This window comes from Rhynchophorus ferrugineus, unplaced genomic scaffold (assembly GCF_030347505.1).
Source record: "Rhynchophorus ferrugineus isolate W39M unplaced genomic scaffold, kcgeb_rfMv2 rfM1, whole genome shotgun sequence".
In the NCBI taxonomy this organism is placed as follows: Eukaryota; Metazoa; Arthropoda; class Insecta; order Coleoptera; family Curculionidae; genus Rhynchophorus; species Rhynchophorus ferrugineus.
In genome coordinates, this window is record NW_027472580.1 from 255,547 (window position 1) to 282,307 (window position 26,761).

The 26,761-nt window shown below is 34.0% G+C and overlaps 1 protein-coding gene, 1 long non-coding RNA gene and 1 pseudogene across 5 annotated transcripts; 1 reads left to right on the plus strand and 2 right to left on the minus strand.

Moving 5' to 3' along the window:
• Positions 1-1,715: 1,715 nt before the first annotated feature.
• On the minus strand, positions 1,716-26,733 carry LOC143202038 (uncharacterized). 3 transcript variants are annotated; one of them, XM_076413308.1, is made up of 10 exons: positions 26,456-26,728; positions 26,210-26,387; positions 8,957-9,153; positions 7,611-7,778; positions 6,965-7,162; positions 6,768-6,908; positions 5,068-5,200; positions 4,856-5,005; positions 2,093-2,206; positions 1,716-2,031 (listed from the first exon to the last, which is right to left on the minus strand). In XM_076413308.1, the coding sequence occupies exons 1-10, from the start codon at positions 26,702-26,704 to the stop codon at positions 1,922-1,924; spliced, it is 1,638 nt and encodes a 545-aa protein (XP_076269423.1). In that variant the 5' UTR covers positions 26,705-26,728; the 3' UTR covers positions 1,716-1,921. The 3 variants fall into 3 exon arrangements, with proteins under 3 accessions (XP_076269423.1, XP_076269427.1, XP_076269438.1); XM_076413312.1 differs by lacking the exons at positions 26,210-26,387; positions 26,456-26,728 and adding an exon at positions 13,914-14,202; XM_076413323.1 differs by lacking the exons at positions 6,768-6,908; positions 6,965-7,162 and having other exon boundaries at positions 26,456-26,733.
• On the plus strand, positions 19,852-20,524 carry LOC143202157 (uncharacterized). The gene is made up of 3 exons (XR_013007085.1): positions 19,852-20,115; positions 20,172-20,279; positions 20,373-20,524. It is a non-coding gene; the product is annotated as an uncharacterized LOC143202157 (long non-coding RNA).
• On the minus strand, positions 21,550-22,079 carry LOC143194212 (NADH dehydrogenase [ubiquinone] iron-sulfur protein 3, mitochondrial pseudogene; annotated as a pseudogene). Its single transcript, XR_013005253.1, has 2 exons — positions 21,916-22,079; positions 21,550-21,857 (listed from the first exon to the last, which is right to left on the minus strand). The product of XR_013005253.1 is annotated as an NADH dehydrogenase [ubiquinone] iron-sulfur protein 3, mitochondrial pseudogene (transcript).
• Positions 26,734-26,761: the final 28 nt, after the last annotated feature.

A 26,761-nucleotide genomic window follows, 5' to 3' on the forward strand; every position in this document is an offset into this window, starting at 1 on the left:
ATCATTTCATTCCGAAGTCCAATCGTCGGCCATCCGAGACACGGTGAACTCATTCCATAGCGTGGGAAAACGCAACAGTCGGCTGGCAAGGTTATGGCGTCTATATTTTGGGATGCGCATGGAATAATTTTCATTAACTACCTTGAAAAAGGAAGGACTATCAACAGCGACTATTACATAGCGTTATTGGACCGTTTGAAGAAGAAAAAGAAGGTGCTGTTCCACCAAGACAACACACAGTGTCACAAGTCAGTGAAAACGATGGCAAAAATCCATGAATTGGGCTTCGAATTACTTCCTCATCCCCCCTGGGAAGAAATTTTCGTCGAATGAAGAGGTGATCGCCGAAACTGAGGCCTATTTTGAAGCAAAGGACAAATCGTACAACAAAAATGTTATGGAAAAGTTGGAGGGTCGCTATAATCAGCGTATCACCCTTGAAAGATTATGTTGAATAAAAAAAACTAATTTTGCCAAAAACAAATGTGTTCTACTGTTAGGCCGGGGACTTTTCAATTAACCTGTTATTATGTACTGATAATTGGGATTATTTTTCAATTAACCTATACATTTTTCTATATTTTAACTCCAATTCTTTTCTTCTTTTCTTTTTTACATGTTCTTTTCGGCAAAGTTTTGTATCAAGATTCATTCCTTAGCGTTGTTGCTGTATGTAATAGGGCTTATGCCGTCTGATTATACGTGAACTGCACATGCAAAGATTTGCTTTAATTAATATTTATTTTCCAAGTTTGGCTCCAATTAGTTATATTCGTCACTTGTCTGTTGTAATTATCGTGTGGTTGCTTCGCTTTCTTCGATTTTCAGTTACATCTGCAATTGCACCTGGTCAATCGTCGAATGAACCCAAACTAATGTGTAGGTATAGGGTCTTTCTCTCTATAATCGGTTTATCCTTTTCAACAAGCATTTTTTAAATACTTTACATATTACTGCAGCAGCGAGATAGGTCTATAGGCTTTTATTTCATTTGGTGATTTTCCCGGTCTTGGCATCATGGTAATTTCAGCCATTTTCCAAATGTTTGGAATATATTTTAGCTCAAGCAATTGCCTTGTTATTAAACCATAACCTGGTAATTTCTTTGGATTAATGTCAAACTTAATAACAAGATCATTGCCTGGTAAACCATATTGATGGCTGAAAAGTTTCTGATAAGATTTTTGCCTAACTCGAAATTTTATGTAAAGTTATAAACACAGTTTCTTCTAATATATTTTAGATGCAGTTTATCCCACTCAGCATCACTTTATGGGTTTTCAACACAATTTTGTAGATGATTTTATGTTATCTGGAACGACTAGAGCTACCATAACCCTTACCAAGACAATGTTCCCTTTACGGGATTATTCTCTATCAATAAGCAGTGTTTAAAACGAAACACGATATTATTTTTGAAGCAATGTATTGGAAAAGTTGTTTTGTTGAAAAAATAAATTGTATGGGTTATAATCCAGACCTATTGAGAAATGATTAATATGAATTGAATTAATATGACAAATCTAAGTTATGTGAAAGGTTTAACACAACAAAAACTTTAATGTTTATTTTAAAAACTCATCATCACATTACAACACAAACCCCCATCTCTAGACGTTTCACTCATTACACCATTCAGTCTTAACATAATCACATGACCGTGTTCCTACGAGTAAATAGTATTCGGAGCAAACACTTGAAAAGAAATAACTAAATAATATTTAGCACGTTATTAGTGTATTAAATACTTCGAATAACATTCAATAAACTTATCTGATCAAAATCAACAGAAAAAGATCAAAAAATGCGTTGTAAAGATAAATATATCACAGACCGAACTGAGAAAATTAAAATCGAAAATGATCCACGGGATCCAGTAAATAAATGTCTCGATTCTCGTTCTGGATCAACGGGCCGGCAATTACTTCTCTTCTCCAATCTTCTTGGAATCGAATATGTAGAGATATTTTGTGGGTAGACGCGCATAATGAGCTCCCAAGCATTCAAAGTTCATGTGAATATGGGTGTTATCTGGAAATTACAAAAGGAAACTCAAGTTAGTTTGTCTTCATTTCAATTAAAGGGTTTCCACCTTTTCGTATGAGTTTGTTAATAAGAACATTCTTTTCATTGCTCGGTAACGATCTAAGATATTTCAAAGGCGCGTATTGTGGAGGACAGCTCACTGTTACATCTACTTTAAAACCTAAAACAAACAAACTACGCTATAAAATAGTCTTAACAAAAAAATGCAACCGACTTTAAAAAATAAACAAGGAGTCCACTAAAAATTAAAAAATAAACAAACTTAGATATTTAACGCAAAGAAGTCCCCGGCCTGATACATAGATGGCGCTACTAGAATTACCTCCATATGTTTTTTAGTTAGCCTTAATCCTCAAAAGATACGTGTATAAATTTGACAGCTGTCGGATCATTAGTTTGTGAATTATAGCATTTTGAGTGAAGCAACCTTTGTTATTGTAAAAAAATGGATAAAAAGGAATTTCGCGTATTGATAAAATAATGCGTTTTGAAGGGAAAAAATACAGTTGAAGCAAAAACTTGGCTTGATGCCGAGTTTCCGGACATTGCCCCAAGAAAATCAACCATTAAGGATTGGTATGCTAAGTTTAGATGTGGTGAAATAAGCACCGAAGACGGTGAACGCAGTGGACGTCCAAAAAAGGTTGTTAACGTTGATATTAAAATCTACAAAATGATTTTTTTAATATGGCCATAAATTGAATTTGAATGAAATAGCAAACACTCTAAAGATATCAACTGAACGTGTACATCATATCATTCACGAATATTTGGGAATGAGAAAGCTCTGTGCAAAGTGGGTGCTGCGCGAGCTCACTTTTGACCAAATACAACGACGAGTTGATGATTCGGAGCAGTATTTGAAGATGATCAAGTGTAATAAATCCGAGTTTTTGCGTCGATATGTGACAATGGATGAAACATGGCTCCATTATTTCACTCCGAAGTCCAATCGATAGTCATTCGAGTGGATTGTACACGATGAATCTGTTCCAAAGCATAGGAAAGCGCAACAGTTGGCTGGCAAGGTTATGGCGTCTGTATTTTGGGATGCGCATGGAATAATTTTCATTGACTATCTTGAAAAAGGAAGGACCATCAACAGCGACTATTGCATAGCGTTATTGGACCGTTTGAAGGATAAAATCGACGAAAAACGGCCGCATTGAACAAAAAGAAAGTGATGCTTCACCAAGATAATGCACCGTGTCACAAGTCAGTGAAAACGATGGCAAAAATTCATAAATTACTTTGAATTGCTTCCTCATCAACCGTATTCTCCAGATCTGGCAACCAGCGACTATTTCCTGTTCTGAGATCTCAAAAGAATGCTTGCTGGGAAGAAATTTTCGTCGAATGAAGAGGTGATCGCCGAAACTGAAGCCTACTTTGAAGCAAAGGACAAATCCTACTACAAAAACGTATAGAAAAGTTGGAGGGTGGCTATAACCAGTGTATCACCCTTGAAGGGAATTGTTGAATAAAAAAAAACTAATTTTGCCAAAAAAATGTGTTTTACTATGGTAGGCCGGGGACTTTTCAATTGACCTGTTATATACAAACAATTTTGCTTAATATTTACCTAAACCTATTAATCTATTTACAATATTATGTTAACTACTACTAATTGATCACTTTGAAGTTGGTGCCGAGCAACAAATTTGATTTGTTTTGTTCGTAATTTAATTTTGTGTATATGTCACAAAATTATATTATTTTTGTATTGTTTTTGCTCGGCCTTATTTATTTTTGAAGTCGGATATTGAATACTTTATTTTCATCTTTTTAGTGGTAGATATTTACTCAATAAATTACGCAGTTATTTTATTTAATATTACAATGGATAAGCCAAGTAAAGATGCAGCTCATATGAGGAAAAATAGGAATACAGAAAATTTATTCAACATAATTCCCTTCAAGGGTGATACACTGATTATAGCGACTCTCCAACTTTTCGATATCAAAACGGTCCAATAACGCTATGTGATAGTCGCTGTTGATGGTCCTTCCTCTTTCAAGGTAGTCAATGAAATTTGCGCATCCCACAATACAGACGCCATAACCTTGCGAACCGACTATTGTGTTTTCCCACGCTTTGGAGCGGGTCATCGTGTGCAGTCCACTCGGATGACTGTCGATTGGATTTCGGACTGAAATGATAGAGCCATGTTTCATCCATTGTCACATATCGGCGCAAAAACTCGGGTTTTTGGTCAAAAGTGAGCTCGCGTGGCACCCACTTTGCACAGAGTTTTCTCATACCGAAATATTCGTGAATGATATGACGTACACGTTCAGTTGATATCTTTAGAGTGTCTGCTATTTCATTCAATTTCAATTTACGGTCATTCAAAATCATTTTGTAGATTTTTTTAATGTTTTCGTCGAAAATAACCTCTTTTGGGCGTCCACTGCGTTCACCGTCTTCGGTGCTCATTTCACCACATCTAAACTTAGCATACCTATCCTTGATGGTTGATTTTCCTGGGGCAGTGTCCGGAAACTCGGTATTAAGCCAAGTTTTTGCTTCAACTGTATTTTTTTCCTTCAAAAAGCAATATTTTATCAACACGCGAAATTCCTTTTTATCCGTTTTTTTTTTTACAATAACAAAACTTACTTCACTCAAAATGCTATAATTCACAAACTAACGATCCGACAGCTGTCAAATTTATACACGCATCTTTTGAGGGTTAGGGCTAACTAAAAAACATATGGATTTAATTCCAGTAGCGCCATCTATGTGCCAGGCCGGGGACTTTTCAATTAATCTGTTAAATAAAAAAAACTACAAAAAAATATCGCCCACCTAAATATTGCAACCTATACAGAACATCATCATCGGAATTAATCGGAACCAGTTCGATATCGCCTCTATTTTGTACGACGAATTCGTTAATGTCGCCTTCGTCGAGATCGTCGTTTTCTTCGTCCGGATGGAATTTTTGATTGTAGGCTCCTGCAAAATAAATTAGAACTTTAACAGTAACTTAGTAATAGTACCCTAAAACTATGGCATACCATCGTTCATAACACCATAGTAAAAGAATTTAGTTTCGATATCGCCATAACCCGTGTAAACATTGTTTCCTGGCTTCTTGATTGTCATCGGCGCGTTTGGACGCAGAGCAGTTTCACGCTGGTACTGTTCTTCCTACGAAATCGTTAGTTTGGATACTGGTTATTTTACAAATTACCAGGTGTACCGAAAAATCACTACCGTTTCGAAAAAAAGACTAAACGATTTTCAAGATAATGGAAAAATATATTTATTCGGAGTATTGGCCATTTGATTCTATATATCTTGTACATCTTTCAGGCAATTTATGGATGTCATCCCCAAAAAAAACATGTTTGTCCTTTGAGTAAAACAATTCATCTAGCAATTATCTAACTTCTTCGAAATTGGCGAATTACTACTCTGCAAACACGTGGCCTATTTTTAAGCAAAGAACAAATCGTACTACAAAAATGGCATCGAAAGTTGGAGGGTCGCTATAATCAGTGTTATACCCTTGAAGAGGATTATCACTACATAGTATAAAACAAAGTCGCCTTTTCTGTCCCTATATCCCTATGTGCGCTTAAATCTTTAAAACTACGCAACGGATTTTGATGCGGTTTTTTTCAATAGATAGAGTGATTCAAGAGGAAGGTTTATATGTATAATACATGCATAATATACTAAGGCAACATTGCTAATTTTAGAGGTTTCTAACGTGATGTCGTAAATTAACCTATTTTTTTAGGCTTATTTAGCAATTAGCAAAAACGCTGCCTAACCCTACGAGTTAGATCAAATTAATGTACTACAGTATTGTACACCATAAAAAGGTCTACAAAAAAGTCCGCGATGGTATATGTTTATCTTTTAGGGATAACCCACATTAACCATTTTTATTGTTTACTTTTTACGTGAGAAAATGGCTTATTTACGAAGCTATTTTAAGCAATACGGCATTAATCCTTATCGAATTAAGTACTTTAAATACAGTGTGCAATTAATATAGATCAATATGGTTCCTTACAGCATGTAAATTAAACAAATATTTTCGGAGATATTTCAAATTTAAAATTTGCGTTTAAAAATGTGTAATGTAATAAAAATTGTATGAATTTAGATATTCCAAAGATAGCAGGAAATCTTCATAGTAAGTATAGGGGAAGAGGAATTGTTTTACTCCAAATTTAATGCGTGCAGGCGAAGGGCAGTAATGAATGAACCAAAAATACTGGATCGATTTTAATCATGTTTTCATTGAGTGACATAGGCATATATATTTTATGCCCGTGCAAAGTCGGAGCGGGCCGCTATGTTTTTATATACAACGTTCATATTTTTTCTGTAGTGTATTTAATTTAGTATCAGCATTGCATCCGTGCGAAGCCGGGGCGGGTCGCTAGTGTTAAATATAAAAAAATAATTTTGACAAAAAGTGTGTTTTGCTATGGTCGGCCGGTGACTTTTCAATTGACCTGTTATATGTATTAATCGTTTTTTAAATAAAAATTTTGTTAACTACACTTGGTTTGAATTAGTTCACATTAACCAATCTATTATCTATCTAATCTATCGAATTATCTATCTGTCAAATGACCTTTAACTGGAAATGACCTATTAAAAATTCTATAATTCTATAAAACTATCGTATACAGAAGTTTATCTAAAAACAGTTCAAGATAAACTATGTTAGTGTTAATTAAATAAAGTAATTAAATACCTGTAAATACATGTCATTGTGGGCCAGTACAATTCTCCTGAGTCTCATGTGCATCATGCGTTGTTTCTGTGGCCAGTCCATTGTTTTAGTCAAAGGAATAGGCATCGCGACAAACCACGAATTTTTAAAGTAATAACTGTACTAAATATAAAGAAACTTTTAAGGGCTAAACGAACACATTGGACACGTTCAAATACCTTGGCGAAAAACCTATCTGCGCTTAATTTTTCGAAATACACAATCCTGTCGGCGAATTTCGCGGTATCGAGGATGTCGACCAGTTTACACCCGCTCCACACGTGAACATGGGCGCTGGTTTCTTCGTTTGTTTTGTCGAAATGCACGCAAAAGGATTTGGTCATCTGGACTATATCGGAAACTTCCGATGGCAAATCCTAGATAATGTACTCCGATAAGAACGCATGTCTTCGCCTAGCTTACGAAAATACTAATATAGAGGCTCAAATGTATTTTTGACATTGACAATAATGCGCTTGACATTAAAATGATGTATGTTAGTGTCAAATTTTCTTCTTAAAATGTAGATCGTTTGTTTCTTGAACAATAGTAAAATATAGTAAGTTTTTTACTATATGCACTGCAACTATGAATATTATATTATTAAAATTATTTCCAAAATGACTACATCCTGTTATGCAATAACTGAATTAATATTAAATTAAAAGTTGTAATAAATGAAACTGAAATTATAACAGGTATGGTTTGAAGGTTATCAATTTTAGTGTCATCTATGTGTCTTGAAATCATTGTGTCAATTGCTTGAAAAACGCTTATTATCTGTTCTAGTACTAAATTCTAGTTTCTCATGTCCATTGTACTTACGTAATCTCGGACAACGGCCTGGGAATACAACTGGTCGGGACAATGCACGAACTTCCAGATGAATGTTTCATGGGTGTCTATGATGAGGCCGCCGTACATGCAATAATGCGGCGCTCGATAGAATTCATTGTAAACATATCTCCATATCGTCGACATAATTGTGGCGTACTTGGAAAATAGTTCACTTCAGTGAATCGCTTAGAATATTGTTGTGATTGATATAATTAAACTGTTGATAGCAATTAATAGGTTAACATGAAACTTCTTTCCGGTTCGTATTGCGAAATGTCTTTTAATTTTACTTTAAATTACGAGGGACACTGTTCATATTTTGAGTCGGTTTTTGTTCGGTAACTTCAGTTACGTTCCTGCACGTTACTGTAATTTGGTAATCTTCTTTTATGCTTTAAGACGAAAACTTGGAGAATTTCATGGATTCATTTGATTTCTAATAAAAGCTTACAGACCTATCTCACTGCCCAGTAATATCTAAGGTATTTGAAAAAGTTCTGATGAAAAGGATACAACCTACTGTATAGAGAAAAAAACCTAATATCTACACATCAATTTGGATTTATGAACAAATATTGAACGACTGACCAGGTGTATAGAATTACAGATGTATTTGAAAAAGGTATCTTCAGGTATATTCTTAGCTGTGGCACAAGCCTTCGATAAAGTAAGGTATGGCGGCCTTACTCATAAGCCACAGAAAATGTTACCGAAACAATACACTGAGTTAGTGAAATATTATATTACAACCAGAATATTTAGAGTGAAACACAAGGAAGTCTACTCTACAGAAAAAAAGCTAAAGCAGTGGTACTACAACAATGTGTATTGAGGCCAATTCTTAATGGTTATCGAATGGTCAACCATGTTTCAAATACATATATTATATTGATTAAAGATTTCCCAAAGTAAAAAGTCTATAATATAAGAAACAAACATTAAGACAGTAGAAGTAATTGTAGAATGTTGAAGGAATAAAAATACTGTACTGATTTTTTTTTGTAATAGAGGATCTAAAAATGTGTGTTAATCTTAATGTATCTCATAAGCTAAGATATCTGTCTGTATAATGGATTTTTTTGTTTAAAAAAATCCGAAATATATTGTTGAAATATATTCCTAAAATATACTATTATTAGTAAGAATCGACAGCATCGCAAACCTATTAAAATACAATAATACTAATACTTTAATATAAGTAGTGCCCCTCGTAATAGCCAAATTAGTTTTATGTGATACATAATGTAATCTAAACCCAACTGTTCAAATTTCTAAATAATTTACAATGATGAAAATCATTACCGAAAATGTTTTCTTGTTAACCTGATAAGTACCTGCAAATTCAATATTTCCAACTGGCATAGTAATTTCGATATGCACTTAATTTCCATATCGTCTTGCGTAAAACCTAACGAAATATCCGTCGATTTTATGAGTAAATATAATTTACTCTCCAGTTTCTTAAAGCCTAAATTTAAAAGGTCTTCAGCAATTGTTCGAAAACGTCGATTTACCAATCTGACATTCGTACCTAGAAATTTTTAATATTGTATGTTAATTTACATTGAATTTAAATGCTAGATTGTTCAATACGTTCACAATAAATAAGTTCATTACACGAGTTACAACGAGCTTCCAAAGTATGAATTTCTCTATATCCAAAGTTGTTGTGAACATACGTCGTCAATATGTTTAATGTATTGTCTGCCGTCATTTGTAAATTCGTTTTAGAATCAAACAATATTTTCCTTCCCATTCTATTCTAGTTAAAAAGATATACAATGCTGTCTGATATGTTCTAATACGTAAACGAACCAGCCTGTCAGGGTAGTCCGGTTGTCAAACGTATGCAAAAATTTTTCAAAACAATGGCGATAAGAGGTTATGAACCGTTAAACGTCGTCTTAACGCTTTGTTTGTTTTGATAAATTTAAAATCGCTGCCTATTATTATTCTGATTAAAAATGTCGATGCCATACAGAACATATTGTCTCTCTAATCAGTTGCTTCGAACAGGAACTAGATAATGGAGACCTCCTCTTGCTATAAAATTCGTTAGAGAGGTAAACATTTTTACTGTTAAATATTAATTTGCTGCAGTTTTTAGCTTGTTGCAGCTATACTGAATATTAGTATGCATATGGTCACTGAAATATCCTAAAAAATTAATAATATAATCTTGGATTCACCCAAAAGAACCGTCCTCATATGAAGCGAGTGACCAATCAAGATCAGCTTGATGTTGGCACTATCAGAGATCAAATATATAAAATGTATAAAATTAGTTAGTAGTTTTTTCAATATAAACATAATTTATTATAGTTACTTCAGAGAAAACTGTTAGTTTGAAAAGTATCGAAGGGGTCTAATGAAACTTCCAGACATTGTTTTTAAAAGAATACAATTTTTAAAAGCATATAATATAATTTAAAAAAACTTATTATTTCAATTTGTGGATTTAGATAAGACATAGATATTTCATAATGGGACCAATACACCCAACGGTCACTCATGGCTCAAAAATAATGTTAAGACAACTAAAGTTGATGGAAAAAGATAAACATTTTAATAACAATTGATTAGGTTTAATTAATCATAACATTTATTAATAATCCATTGCAAATATATTATGCTTCATGCTGGCAACAGGAAAGGTTAATAGCACCTTCGGTCTGGATGATCTTGATCAGAAACAGGGAAGAAGAAATTGAGAAATGATGGAATCGTGAACAAACGTTCGATAGATTGGAAATGAACAGCTTAGTTATTCACTTGAGTGACACTTTCTGAATATGGGATTATGATCCAGTGCTGATTATTTCCAAGACAGGGTGATGAGACTCGAAACAATAAACGAATAATTGTAGGAAATCGTATCCTAGGAGTGATAAAGATTTATGTCCATTAGATATGTGTGTAATTGTTCAGAATATACATGAATATTTGGTTAAAATGTGCGAGGAGAGAAAAAACACCAACTGTTTTGCAAATATGGCAAATAAATTAGGGAGAATTCAGTAATTAATTTTATAAATAATGGTGTACACAGGTAGTAGCAGAAGAAATAAAAAATACACTGATGTCAATATGAGTTGACAAGGAAATAAACTATCAAAACAAGAACTAAACATAAAAAAATGAGAATAAAATACATTACTTGGAAATACAATTGTTAAATAGGTGAATTAAGCCTCCAGGGGGGTACCACTACATTAAGTTCTTTTTGAAGATGGTTAAAAACGTAAAATCTCTTTTAAATTCGGAGCATTTTTATATAATTCCATCATCATTTACTAATTAGTATTACTCTAGTTAAAAAGTAGCAGAATGAAGTCTGATGCCTCTTAACACGAAACCAAATCGGTCTATAAAATTCGATTTGTGTTGGTACTGGTCACCGCTGTTATATTAAATCCGTGAATGTAAATATAATAAAATAATTCTAACCTATAAATTATTGTGGCTGTATAATTAACTGTAGTTTAAATTATTCGATAATATATTCATTATAATATTAAAATAAACTATATATATATTTAATAACATTTTTTTTCATTATTTTATTTAAACTAGAATTTTGTTATGTGTCAAAGTCAAAGTGAATTCAGAATTGATACGGCAACATTGCGATGTTTTGACGTCATAAATTTAGAAGACGTATGTTCACACCAACTTTAGCTAGAATATACATACTATTATACAGAACTGTTAACTCATTAACTTTTTTTGAAGTGTGAGGAGACTTTGAAATTACAGGGAAATAAATCTAACGAATAAGTTAGATATTGAAATAATTTGCACTAAATTTATTCGTCGCGCCGATTAATTGAATGAATCACTGTCTGGGGTTTTTAAGATTTATTTTATTGAAGGTCTATCTTGAAATATTGGATCCTATTTCCTTTATATTATGCAACAAAATTTATTCTAAAAAACTATGGAGATACGTACATAATATTTAGATTCTTGAAATTTTTATTTCAACTTTTCAGTATTTGTAAATTTAATCTAACACTGTATATACAACAATACAACTGCCTTTTATGTTTATAATAATAGAAAAATCTGGTTATCTTTTCTCCACTTAGGTATTTCATTTAATCATGAAACCTTTGAACTGTATTAAAAATAAAGTAGTTCGATATAGTTGTTTATGTCTATAGGAAATAAAATATTTATATAGACGCATTTCACTCTAAATATATAATGTTTAAATACGATTTATATTATTATTAACATAACAACATTTATAAGATCATGTAAGACATTATTTTCTAAACTTATCGATAATTTATTTCGACTTTTTCAACTAAAGATATCAACTGAACGTGTACATCATATCATTCACGAATGATATATGGGTATGAAAAAGCTTTGTGCAAAGTGGGTGCCGCGCGAGCTCACTTTTGACCAAAAACAACGATAAGTTTGTTTGAAGATGATTAAGTGTAATAAACCCGACTTTTGTGTCAATGGATGAAACACGGCTCCATCATTTCACTCCGAAGTCCAATCGACAGTCATCCGAGTGTCCACTCGGTGAACACACGATGAACCCGCTCCAAAGCGTGGGAAAACGCAATAGTCGGCTGGCAAGGTTACGGCGTCTGCATTTTGGGATGCGCATGAAATAATTTTCATTGACTACCTTGAAAAAGGAAAGACCATCAACAGCGACTATTACATAGCGTTATAGTGCTTTATTAGTGTTGCTTCACCAAGACAATGCGCCGTGTCACAAGTCAGTGAAAACGATGGCAAAAATCCATGAATTGGACTTCGAATTGCTTCCTCATCTACCGTATTCTCCAGATCTGACTATTTCCTGTTCTCAGATCTCAAAAGAATGCTCGCTGGGAAGAAATTTTAGTCGAATGAAGAGGTGATCGCCTAAACTGAGGCCTATTTTGAAGCAAAGGACAATTAAAATGTACTAAAAAAATGGTATCGAAAAGTTGGAGGGTCACTATAATCAGTGTATACCACCTTTGAAGGGAATTATGTTGAATAAAAAAAACTAATTTTGCCAAAAAAAGTGTTTTACTACTTTGTCTGCCTGATGAGTCTTAATCCATACAACCATCTTCAGTTTTTCCAGGAGATAAAAAGATGGAGAATTGAATTTTTACAGGCCTATTTCGCTACTAAATCGACCAAGAGCACAGAGTAACAGCGATTGTTGAAAAGCCATTCGATGAAAATAAATACTACCCTGCAATATTACTGGACGCTTCGCAAGTTTTTGACCGGGTATAACATTTGGGATCTACAAAATGAGCAAATTAATCAATATTCTCGAAAGCAAATGTAGAGTCTCGTATGAAGGGGCATTCTCAACACTTAAACCTATTTCGGCTGGAGTTTCACAGGGTAGTGTCTTGGGACCACTCCTGTATATGCTCTATACTGCTGTTATCCCAACAGCAAAAGAAACAGTATTTGAACATTTGTCTGCCTAAGGCTGCAGAAAAAGAACAAATAGCAGCCCGTCAACAAGATCTACAAGTGAACTAGAGTAGTTCCAAATCTGTCTGTGTTAATTTTGCGTTGCGGCGAAATGACTAAAACCTAATTATATCACTTGACGGATGCCCGATTCCTCAATCAGAATCTGCTAAATACCTCAGCATACATAACGGTTAGGTTAAATTGGAAACATCGTGTCAAACAAAAAGCAGGGCAGATCAGACAAAGTCAAGCCACTGTACTGGTTAGTCGGAAGATGTTCTCAACGTGATCTAAAATCAAAGATTGGTTTATCACTCAATCGTAAAGCCAGTTTGGACGTATGGGGTTGCACCAAAACATTAAACCAACTAGTAAACCAACGTTATCAAAACAAAGTTCTTCGATTCATTACCAACGTTTGTCACTACGTAATCAAAGAAGAACTGCACAATGACTGGATTTATGAAATAATCCAAGATTTGGCTTTAAACATGTAATACTAAATCACAGCAATGTGGAAGCAATACGGCTACTGGACAACACGCAGAAAATAAGAAGATTGAAGTGAACCAAACTACACGAACTTGTTTAGAGTATAAATGTATTCTTAACTTTAGCTTAAATAGTTTAATTTTATTTTAATTTGGTTTTGTATTTATTAAGTATATGTAATATAAGCTCTAATTAATATAAAAATTATTAATTTTAACATAGTATTGTTAGTAAAAATTTTCTTTGTTGGGTTCAAAAAATGAACCCATGAATAAGCAAGAATTAGTAGAAATTAACTCATGTCGACAGTGTTATTAGTAAAGAAATTAGCTGTTAATAATATATATTTACTTAATTGATGATATGATATTCGTCTGAGGATGTTCTGCAATATTTCGGTCGGCATGAACATGATCGGATTCTTCCTTTTCAGCTCGCTAACTCGGAACAATCCCTTGCAGAAAAAATCTTCCTTGTCCTGATACTTCTCCGAGAGTTTCCTTCGCTTGGCGCGCGTATAGTAACCGGTAGGGCTGTCCCACTCGTGGTCGCGCTCGTCGTTTATTTCTTCCAATTGATCCATTTCGTTTTTGTTTATTTTATTCAACAACTTTAGAAAATATTATTATATGAGTAAAAAATTAGAATATACTGTAAAATTTTTAAATTTCGATCATAAATGTTGCGAGTTAATTTTTGACTTTTTATAGATCAAATGACGTGCGGACGACATTATTTCAAGGTACACACAATGGTAACGGTTGCTTTCTATTTGCCCTGTACATACAATACTGGTAGCAAATGAGGAAGCTTTCAAATAATGTAAATCGGGATTGTGCTTTTTACTAGATTTACTTACATGCCACCAATAAAATACAATACGTACAATAAGTGTACAGAAAAATTAAAGTAAATAATTTTATTCCGTTCAAAAATTAGTTATAATTTTTACACGGAGAAACTAAAACTGGAAATTCGAAAATAATTTAATATCCTAATATTTCTGTGTCAGTGATTTTCACAAATCAGCTTTACACTATTAAGAGAGTTTTGCAGCGACTGGAACAAATGATAGTCGGACGGAATAAGATCCGAGCTACACCGTGTACGTATTCTAGCCAATCGTACTAATACGTAGACAAAAAACAGAGCAGATAAGATTTAAAATCAAGGAACTGTACTGATTAGTGGGAAAATACTCTCAACTTGGCCTAATCAATCAATTATAAGGGCCATTTAGATTTATAGGGTGCAAGTATGAGGTTACACTAAAACATCGAACCGACTAGTAATCCAAAATGACGTTCTTCGATTAATTATTAAAGTTTATCGCTACGACTACTACACAATGACTTGAATGAAGTCAAATGGGTTTACGAAGTTATCAAAGATTTCGCCTTAAAATGTGAGATAAGGTTACTAAATCAACGTGGAAGCAATACAGCTTGCACACAAAGCGCAGTAAATCAGAAGTTTAAAGCAAAGCGAACCACAGTTATGTATAGTCCTTTCAATAAAACCGCCTATGCACGTCATCAAAATGTATAATGCAAAATACTGACAGAAAATACCAATGTAAATAAAATAATGAAACAAAAATAAGTTTATAAAATATAATTTAGTTTAACGTTATGGTACATCTAATGCATATTTATTGACTAAGGACTCGAACTACAATTAATTAAATAGCCACAATAGTTTGTAAGTTAGAGTTGTTTTATTATATTTACATTAACATATGACAACGGTGTCGACCAGTACCAACAGAAATCAAATTTCATTTTCAACAAATCAGTATTAATATATTATTTTCTAAAATTAAAATTGAACTAAGCATATCTAACGTAAGATGTAATAAAAATGTATTAATAGAACCTATATTAATCTATTTATTTTATTAATTAAGGAGCCATCAGCCACTTGAGCTTTTTGCCATAAACTTACAGTTAAAGAGCCTTCCCGACAACCTGCTACAATATCCGTCCGTTCATTACCAATGATGCCAACATGAGAGGGAAGCCAAATAAAGTAGAGACACTTTTCCATACTGCAAACTATCGCGTCTTTTTCTAAGATCAATAAGCTCAGAGGGTGGCGAGTAACAAATTACTGTTTGCCAGGGCTACAGAGTTCGCACATTTAACCAACAGCAGTTTTCGCCTAGATGCCAGAGAAGCCATTTCAGCCTCACAATATAAACTCTCGACCGGACTGGTATAGAAGCCACCCAAAGCCAATCTTATAGCTGAATTCTTCTCAGAGTCAAGACGTTTTAAGTAAATTTGAGGAACAGAAGATTAGACCAAGAAATTTGTGTTGATCATTTATAGTTATTGCACAGTTTCCCATAGATAGTGTAAAAATGCAAGGGCGGTTTGTTTTACTACAAAGACAGGTGGATTTACCCGGGGAGCAAGTCTAATCATTTCCAACAGCCCAAATCAGTAAAGTGTTTATGCAGCGTTGCAGTATGGACTCGCTAACCTTATGATTTTTATCCGCAAACAGACGGAAATACAGGGACCTAGGAACTAGGAAATAACTTGAAGGTGTAGGACTAATACTCGAGCCCTGAGGAATACCGTTTAGTTATGAAAAGGATGGCAAAAGGACATGATTGACTTTCACTCTAAAAGTACGCCCATCAAGGAAAGAATTGATAAAGCGATATATTTTGCCGCCAATATTCCACTCGATTAGAGTGTCCAATATTCTTGAGGGCTTCACCGTATCAAGTGCCTTTTCTATATCAAGGAAAACTGCAGTAGTGTGCTTTCCCTGGTTGAAGGAGATTTTCCATTTCATTTTGAATAGGCGACTCACTCAAACCTGTTGAAATTTCTTCAGGATCGTGTATTGCACCGGAGTCAGTTTTGTTGGTTGCTGGTAAATTCTCTTCAAGATATAGCTTTAGTGAGTCTAATTATTCTTCTGGTGGCAACCCTGCATTTTTTTGTAGTCTCCAAAGTTTATTGGAGAGGGATTTGTTTTAAAACTATTTAAAGCCCGCTTCCTTTCTTTAAGTGATCTTTTGTAGTCCTCATTCCACCAAGGATTCGGCGGTCTACAGATATTGTACTTAATGTCAGGCGAAGAAAGTTTTACAGCCGAGTTTACAGCATTTGTAAAGAGATTTACATTAGCTTCAATGCCACCCGTAAGTGGAGAACAGAGGATTAAAGTTCTGTATATTTCCCAGTCTATCTTCTTAGAGTTGTATATGAGTCCTGGATGTTATAGGTTCAGTCTATCAGTATTGTTAGATAGTGACTACTGTCAGGTAGGTCCTCAGCAACTATCCACTGGACACGGGATGTGATTGAATCTGCACAACATAGATGAAGAAGAGACGAAAGTGGGAGAGCAGTCATTCAATATCTGCAGACCATATTTAGAGATCATGTTCAGGATTAACTGACCTTGATGATCCCGGGAGGGCGAGCCTCACTCAGGAGCGTGAGGATTTAGGTCTTCAATGATTATCAACGGTCCAGGTATATGAGAAAATAAATCAATCAGCATGAACTCAGAAAGAGAACATGAGGAGATATATATATAAATTGCATAATGATATTTCATTTCGTATAATGCAGACTTTAACAGCTGTAACTTCAAGGTCGGTGGTCAGAGGGATCTCATCAAATATCAGATCATCCCTAATGAGTGAGTCCTGTCCTTTTTAAATATATGGAAGCCCCTAAGATATATCCTAACTGTTGGTTTTAGATTGGTTTCTTGTAAAACTAGTACTGCCAGTTTGTACAGACCAACTAGGATTGGCAATTTTTTGATCTAGGTTTGAAACCATTTGTGGCGATCGCCACGACCCTTTAGGCCACCACGTTTACATCAACAAGTACCAAGGTTGGCAACGCCGGTGAATTGGTACCATGCGGTTCCAGGGTATAAAAGACCATCACGACGACGTCTCGCTCTCTTTTCTTTTCACCGTCCCCTTGTAACAGTACCACTTCCACAGCGCTACCGTACTTCCTCTACTTAACCTAATATCCTGTCAATTCTCCCATCGACCACATGTATCAATCGTAAGTTAAAATAAACAACTTTGATTCAACCAGTGTTTTTAGTTCCCGTGCAAATTCCTTCCAAAAATAGTAGTGAGTGTTCTGACAAATAATCGCAGCGGCAGCCACACATTTCGACCAACCGACCGACCCGACGAACATTCCTACACCATTAATGTTCCATTGTATTATTTTATTGAGCATTTAATGATTTTTATGGTTTCCATGAAGATACTTTCTTTCTCTTCAACATCCATAGACTCGGTCGACGATGCTAAGCTTTCTCTCGATCTGCTTGATTTATTTCTATATGACGACTTCTGTGGTAAGGCCTCGAACGATGATTTATTATTTGATTTCTGTGTTCTCTCACTGATATTAGGGGTATCTATCTTAGAAGGCGGTTTGTATTTACTCAAGGAAGTACATCCAGTTGCCTCTTTGTTATCTACAGGGGTGGTCTTAGTGAGCGAAGAAGAAAAGGATGAAGGGATGGAGGTGGTTCTGTGTGGGAGGGGGAGAGAGGAGGGGGGTTTCAAATGAATGATTGGGGGTTTAAGGGGAGTAAGAGGAAAAGTGATCTTAGTGGCGTTTATGACAACGGAGTCACATTGTGTGCCGCATTACACCGTTTTTCTCCCAGTCGAAACTTTTTGGGCAAAAAATGTGAAAAGGGGAGTTAGCTGTCTCAATTTTCTCATGGCTTCGAAATATGATACTCGTTCAATTGTTTTCATTTTATTTATCTCATATTCAGTTTTATAAACTAGACAACCCCTATATCTGGGGGAATGCTCTCCTGGACAATTTTTACATATGAGCGAAGGACTGCAAGTTGTGTTTGCGTGATCAGGCTTTCAGCAAAAAGGACATATTTTAACATATGTGCAAGTTGTAGAGACGTGGCCAAATCTTTGACAATTGAAACATCGACTTTTAATAACTTTTAATGAGTACCATCCTGCTTTTACTCTTTCAGACAATTCGTTAAGTTGGAAAGTGATAATTAAGCTAGCGGTATCACCCTTTTTAGCGTTTGTGATACGTCTAACAGCTGTCACCAGGGATGCTGCATAGAAGCCGGCTGGCGGACAAGAGGGGCCTGAGCGACCACCCTCTACATTGCCCGGTACTAGGGATCCGGACTTGCACTGTAAAGTTTAAATCATTTGTTGAACCAGCCATGGTAACAATTTGAAACATATAACATAACGGGGAGACCACACACGAACACAAGACTAGGACCTTGGGGACGTTAAACCCGAAACAGAGGCCGCAAGGTGCAAACCGAAATTCACACCATGCAGCCACTGACCCCTGAGGTAACTCGGGCCCCCGGGGTGTCACTCCTCGATCCCAGATAAGAAGGACTGGGTCCCGTGGGAGTGAACCTATATTAATCTGATAGATAAAGAAGAAAAACTTTATTAACTCGATTTATGTGCTCTACTGTACGCGGACCTAAAAAGTAAAATTTTTAATCACAAATTGAACCTAATCTGGTTGTAGCCCAACCAGGCGAAACCTATATTTTGCTTACATAAATACTACGCTGATTTACAATAAGGAATACTTGTATTATTAAAAATTAATACATTTTATTAGCTTGATTTTAATACTTGAATAAATTTTAAGAAAACTTCAGATATGAACGTTACTATATATAGCTGTAAAATAAAGCAAAACAAATAATTCAACCTTCGAATATTTATCATAACAATAACTGTATTTAGCGTTATAACGGTCATAAACATTTTTCAATATAATCACTCAATAAGTCCCAGGTTCGATATATAGATGACGCCACTTCCTAACTTTCTAAAAACCTAACCTAGTAGCCCTAACTTGTGTCAATACAACTGTTATAATAATTGTCTTTAAATGTAACGATACCTGTCAAAATACATGACAATCTGACGTTTTATTACAGTGATTTTAATCACAGAAAAAATAGAAATTTTACGGTATAGGCGACCTTGGGGAAATGTTTTGTTTAGTTCAATCAACGGTAGCGCTACGATCGCAAATTGTGATTGACTAGTTCTGGTAGCTAATTCCTGGTGCCGCCACTAACATGGAACGTGATTGGTCCATCAAATTGTGTGAAGTCAGCATTTTCTATGGGCGTCCATTTTTAAGTTTACTGTTTGTAGGTTTCGGTTTTTGTTTAGACCAAGACATTTTCGTTTTACGTTGTGCATATTTTCTGTTTTACATTAATTATTATGGATTAAAAATTATTATGATAATACAAAAATTGATGACAATGCGTCGGTGCAGTAAAAGATGTAGTGTACCGGGGTAAAAATCTACTACGGAAATTAGACATCGTTTCCCAAAGAATGATCTCGCTCCTTTCCAAAAACGGGTTGACCAAGTAAATAGTAGTAAGTTACCTGGATAAACCACAATGCAAATATATCAACGTCATGGTGTCAGTCACGGACATTTTAGTGAAAAATTTAGAATTACCCTTCCTTCACGAACAATCATTAGGGTAAATGCATATCCAACATTGTTTTTATCAGGTACATATAAAATTATCTATCTACGACATGTCTGTTTATATATTGTTCGTTTACAGAAAATCAAAACTTACTTATGAAGATGTTAGTAGTAAATTCAATTAATCTACCAAGTTGTTCGTATGCTGTCAATGTGATGTCTCTATATAAAGAAGTCTTACAAGAAGGTAATAATTAAGATAACTGGATAATTAGTAGTAATAAATACTACTTTTAATTGTAAAATATCACTAAAATATTTGTAATACTTTAACTTTTAGGAACAATCAGTGTTCAATAGGGAAGGATTTAAAGTTTACCTTCAATATATCAAGATAAGTTAGAACTCTAATAGATCCCATAAAACTGATGGCACTAAACAAATACGGGAAGGCGTTATAGAAGAATTATAGATATTTTAATTTTGCCTAGAAAAGAGTTCATAATTGTTTCTTTTTGCCTTTTGTTTATATATATTAATATTATTTACACTTATGTATATTTGTATAAGATTTTATTTTAATAAATTAATTTTAAAAAGTAAATTTGATTTTCATTTGAATACTATTTGCCAATAAATGTGACGTCACAAAATAATCACGTGAAATGGCAGACCAATCAAAGCAAAGTATTTTTCTTACACGTTTCTACATAATTATTTTAAACTAACAAATGAAATTCACGTTGTCAGAGCCGCCAATGATTGAACTAATCAAAACTTTGCCCCACTACTTACCATTGGAGTTGCACGCCCCTGATTTTAATGAAACAACTTTTGGTTTTCAAAACGTAGAAGCCAATATTACAGATAAATTTACTAAAAAAAGTTTTAATGCCAATATTTCGGCCAACATGAAACATGGTAATGTTGTCGATATCGAAATACCACTACATATAAAAATAATATGAATATATAGATGGCCTACTCTCTAGATATTTAGGGTTTGGTGCCCCATAAAATTACAGGGAAGATCCTCGATAACACGGAACGTAGTTATTATTGTAAATTGCTAGACTACATTTGCGTGTCTCTATAATTAGAATAATGATTATGTTGTTGAAAAGTTGAATAACAGCACAATAAGATTCTCTATTACAGAGTTCGCGTGCTTAAAATCATGTAATCCTTGAAACTTTTAACTGTGAAATTATGATCGACAAAGCAATAAATATTAATTAATGCCGCAGATATATGCTGGAGGATATTATTTTAGGTTATTAATTTTAAAGCAAATTTAATTAACTGTTCGTTTTATATTGTTATGCATAAAATCTTACTGTTTGACAGCAGATAACCTCTTATAATAAACACTGTACATGGTTATCGTCGATTGTAGTGCTATATGCAGTTTGTAAAAATGTAATATTCGTTTTAAACTCGCTCGGATTTTTTCCTTCTCATTTCATCTTAGTTAAAAATTCTTATTTTGAATAGACTATAGATTTTTATTTGATAGGTTGAAAGTACAATGCAGGTTAAACATGAAATACTGAAAAAGTGTATTTACAATAAATTTCATCCTAACACATTTTAACAAACACATATAATTATATTTACAACTCTCGCACTAACTGCATTTAACAAATGTTATTTTTCATTTTGACTCGGTTTGGGCATATTTTGTTCTTTATCCATATCGGGTGATCTTTTATCGGCTTTCTTAAATTTCCGAAATTCCTCCCAGGGACTGCTCAAGTCAAATTGTCTAAATTCTTGCGCAAATTCAATCGGTTCTAGAACAACCCGTTTTTTCTCATCGTCATACCTAAAAGGTTTATTTATTTAATTTTTTTAGCATCAACATTGAGGGGTCTACTACTAGCCTACACTCTGTGTAACCGCTCAAAGGAAAATCTTTTCTCAGGGGATGTCCTTCGAATCCGTAATCGGTCAGAATCCGTCTCAAATCTGGATGGTTCGCAAAAAACACGCCGTGAAGATCCCAAACTTCTCTCTCTGACCAGTTGGCTGATTTATATATTCCTGTTTAATTGGAGCTCTAATCAGATTAGGCCTACCTTACGATATATTTTCGAATGAATATAAAAGGGTTCCCCAGAATGTATACGCAAGATTTGAAAGTTATATGCTTATTTATGCACAGCGCATTAGAACCAAAATAAAACAACTATACTGGTTAGTCGGAAGATACTCTCAACCTGGTCTAAAATAAAAGAGGTTGATTTTTAAGACAATCATAAAGCCAATTTGGACCAATATGGCTAAAAATTCAAATCAACTAGTCATCCAACGCTGTCAAAACAAGGTTCTTCGATTGATTACCAATGCCTATCGCTACGTAACCAACGAAGAACTGCACGATCACCTGGAAATCAAATGGATTTGCGAAGTTATCCAAGATTTCGGCTTGAAACACGAAAGAAGATTACTAAATCATACTAACGTGGAAGCAATACAACTGCTGAACAGCATGCAGGATGTCAGAAGATTGAAGCACGCCAAACCATACGAACTGATATAAACTGTACACCTTTAGTGTAACACCTATAGCTTAAGTTATTATAATTTTATAATTGAGGAATACATATTGATGTATTTTCTCGCACTCGTCTTGCTTATGAATTAATCCAAATACAAATGAAATGTAGTAATAAATTAATTTATAATTAAGACTGTCCTAAGCGTATCTAATAAAGATAAAAATACGCACAGTATTAACAATTAAAAATAAAAAATATACAGATAAGACATCTAATATCTCATTTTGGTGATCAAAATTGAACCATTCATGTAACTTAACACCTTAATTTGATTTCATTTTATAGGATTATTTGAAATCAACGAAGAGATCAAATCAAATTAATTAATTAAGCAAAACATACCATATCTTGTCAATATCTGTTTTGTCCAACAGTTTTAACGAAAAACGATGTCATCGAACCAGGTTAAGAACTATCCAGAAGTTCGACTGAGTAATGGCTAATTCTGGATGATCCCAGTCACCTCGGGTGTTTCCACCTAATTTTGCGATGTTGCCATTTACAAGCGATCGAGAAGTAAAATCACATGAATTACGGCAGAGTTTGAGGTGTGGAAAGATATTATTAAAAGAGAAACTAAATCCTCAAATCTCGGTATAGAATATAGAAGGTATAGAAGCCATCCAAAGCTAATCTATAGCTGAATTCTTCAGAGGGTCAAGACATTTTAAGTAAGTTTGAGGAACAGAAGATTAGACCAAGAAATTTGTGTTGATCATTTGTGGTAATTGCACAGTTTCCCACAGATAGTGTAGAAATACAAGGGCAGTTTGTTTTCCTACAAAGACAGGTGGGTTTACCCGGGGAGCAAGTCTAACCATTCCCAATAGCCCAAATCAGTAAAGTGTTTATGCAGTGTTGCAGTATGGACTCGCTAACCTTATGATCTTTATCCGCAAACAGACGGAAATACAGGGACCTACGAATAACTTGACTTATGGTAATTAAAAAAGGTGTAGGACTAATACGCGAGCCCTCAGCAATACCATTATACCATACCAAATTAATTAATTCAGCAAAACATACCATATCTTGTCAATGTATGTTTTGTCCAACAGTTTTAACGAAAAACGATGTAATCGAACCAGGTTAAGAACTATCCAGAAGTTCGACTGAGTAATGGCTAATTCTGGATGATCCCAGTCACCTCGGGTGTTTCCACTTAATTTTGCGATGTTGCCATTTACAAGCGATCGAGAAGTAAAATCAAACAAATTACGGCAGAGTTTGAGGTGTGGAAAGATATTATTGAAAGAAAAACTAAATCCTCAAATCTCGGTAAAAATATTACGATTTCCAAATTTTGATGTAATAGATCAGGAATTTATAAGTATCAAAGGGTGAAAAGCATTCAAAACTCCCGAAAGTGTTACACAAAAGAGAAGGGAATAGTTAATTCTATTAAAGTCAGATAGAAATATATATGATTGTAGTCAAACTACAAGTGACGTAGTAGTGACGCTACAAGTGTTGAAGCATGTGTAAATAAGATCAAAAAATTAGGATTGAATTTTGTTTGCTGAACAATGTAATCGAAGATGATGAGAGATCGGACAATGCGTTGAGGTAATACGTTTAAGGTGGGCATAATTGTATAGACATATTACGATGGTCACTACTTATATTTCGGGAATTGGCAACACTGTTGTCATGTTAGTCCGTCCACCTGACGGTTCCATCGTAAAGTTTGACATTTTTGACGATATACGTACTCAGAACATTTTGTCGCACGGACGCTATTTGTTTATTTTATATTTAGTTGAAAGTTTCGTCTAGGCAAAAAATGGAATTGAATCGTGAACATTTTCGTGCGATGATCTTTTACGATTTTCGACGTGGATTATAACAACAAGAGTGCATCAAGCAACTTAATTTGACTTTTGGCAATGAAGCTCCATCAAAAACCACCGTGTATCGCTGGTTTAGTGAATTCAATCGTGGTCGTAGTTCGCTGTCCGACGAGTTTCGTGAAGGTCGTCCAAAATCGGCTATGGTGCCAGAAAATATGGATGCTGTGTGCGAAATGATTAAGCATGATCGTCATGTCACCTATTGTGAGATTGAGGTATCCCTAAGAATTAGTTCCACCAGCATATATGCGATTTTACATGAACACTTAGCTGTGCGAAAGTTATGTTCGCGTTGGATCCCACACAATTTGACAATCGCTCCAGAAAACGCTCGTGTCGATTGGTGCAAAGAAATAAGAAAATTCAATCGCGGTGCTTCGAAAGACGTTTATAAAATCGTGACAAGTGACGAATCATGGATATCGTATTGTGTCATTGTAAAGGTAAGTCAGTGTATAAGAACTAGACTTAAAGTGGTACCAAATAAGAAAATGCGCCTAGAACTACCTCATGGGTGGTGTAGAAAAGTATACGTATAGATAGTATAGATAGATAGTATTTTATTGCATATTTTTATAGTATAACTTTAATTTGTTATTGTAATATTTAAATATTAATAAATAAATTATATTTGTTATCTTACATATATTTTTTTTCTCTTTTTTGCTTTCAAAATTATTTTAATATTAAATATGTTTATAACAGATTATATTATATGAGAAGAACATCGTACCCAAAAAAAATTAACTTAAGTTTCAAGGGAAATTTTAGAACAATCCGTAAATTCGCAAGATAATTTATTCTATTTATATTATATGTTTCAAATACACGTATAATTTGCAAGATCTGACAACGTCGCAGATTCAACTTCTTGTACGCATACCAAGATCTTCAAGGATTAGACTCTTGTATTCGATTGAATTAAATCAGGTGAATAAGACGATGGCACACTGATATAAAGTTTTTTATATGAAAAAGTTACAAAGAACCAATATCCTATTTGAGACCAACATTTTGAAACGTATAGTTGGACGCCAGCGACGGATAACAGTTTAGTCCGGCTGAAGGAAATCACATTGAAAATATACTTTTTATCGTCTATCTCAATTTTTTCGAAAAGTCCTTTGTTTATTTGCAGATAAATGAGCATTGTTAAAAAATTCACTCTATTAACAATCGTTATAATTTAACCATTTTCTTGGCTCACTTAAACGAATCAAATGTCTTCGAGAGCAATATTTTGTGATGCTTTCAGCATATTTTGTATTTAAAATTAAAATCGCAATCAAAATCAAGTATGAAAAAAGCATATAAAAATTTCCACAAATCAATGCTTCAATCAATACAATGCTTTGGATCGCGTTTTTCTTTAATTATAAAAGAAACGTTTGGACAAAACTTTGTTCGAAATTTAACATGTTTACAACATAAAACATTTGCTGGGAATAAGTTTTATCAAGACAAACACTAAAAAAAGGCTTATTAAGATTTGCCACAGGAGTATTCCACAAAGGAAAGTAATTGTAAAATTAAATCGTTATCGTCTATGTTAATTAATAATTAATTAAAAATGGTATTTCGAGAAACTATATCGTAGCAACAATATGACGTTAAATATAATGTTAAACCCAAAGCAAATAATTGTATTCAGTGCCACCACTTATTTGAAATAAAGTATCTAACACAGAAATATTAAAAATTTAAAAATTAAAAAATATGTAAGCAAATACCCTGGCAATATAATTTTCACAAATATATCAAGATACCTGTGACTGAATCCAGTGGGGTTAATTCATCTGTATATGTTTTGACCTGTACTCTTGAATTAAAACGCAATGAAAGTAAGTTATAGATAACTTCGAAGCGATAATTTCTACTGGGAACATCAATAGCACATATTTCCATCAGACATTCCATTTGAGAATTGTGATGATCCTTAAGGAACTGTAATATGGATATTATTTTATTAATATAATTATTTTAATATATAATACACAAATTCGCCGATTTACCTGCATAACAGGTACTACACCCTCCGGTGCTATCAGTATTTCTAATTCTTTACAGTGACTGAAGCATATTTTTTGAACATATTTTGGTAAACATTCAGCTACGTACGAACCGAAATTTTTTAACTGGTCACCAGGACTAACTTGATTATTATCTTTTTTAGTTGGGCAAACGTTAGTATAGGTTCTAATTAAGTTGAAACCAATTTTCTGTGTAATATCAAGACTTTTTAAAACATTTGTTGCAAGCATTTCACGTAATTTAAACAACCATTAAAGAATTGTCATAAATCTAAATTGACATTGACA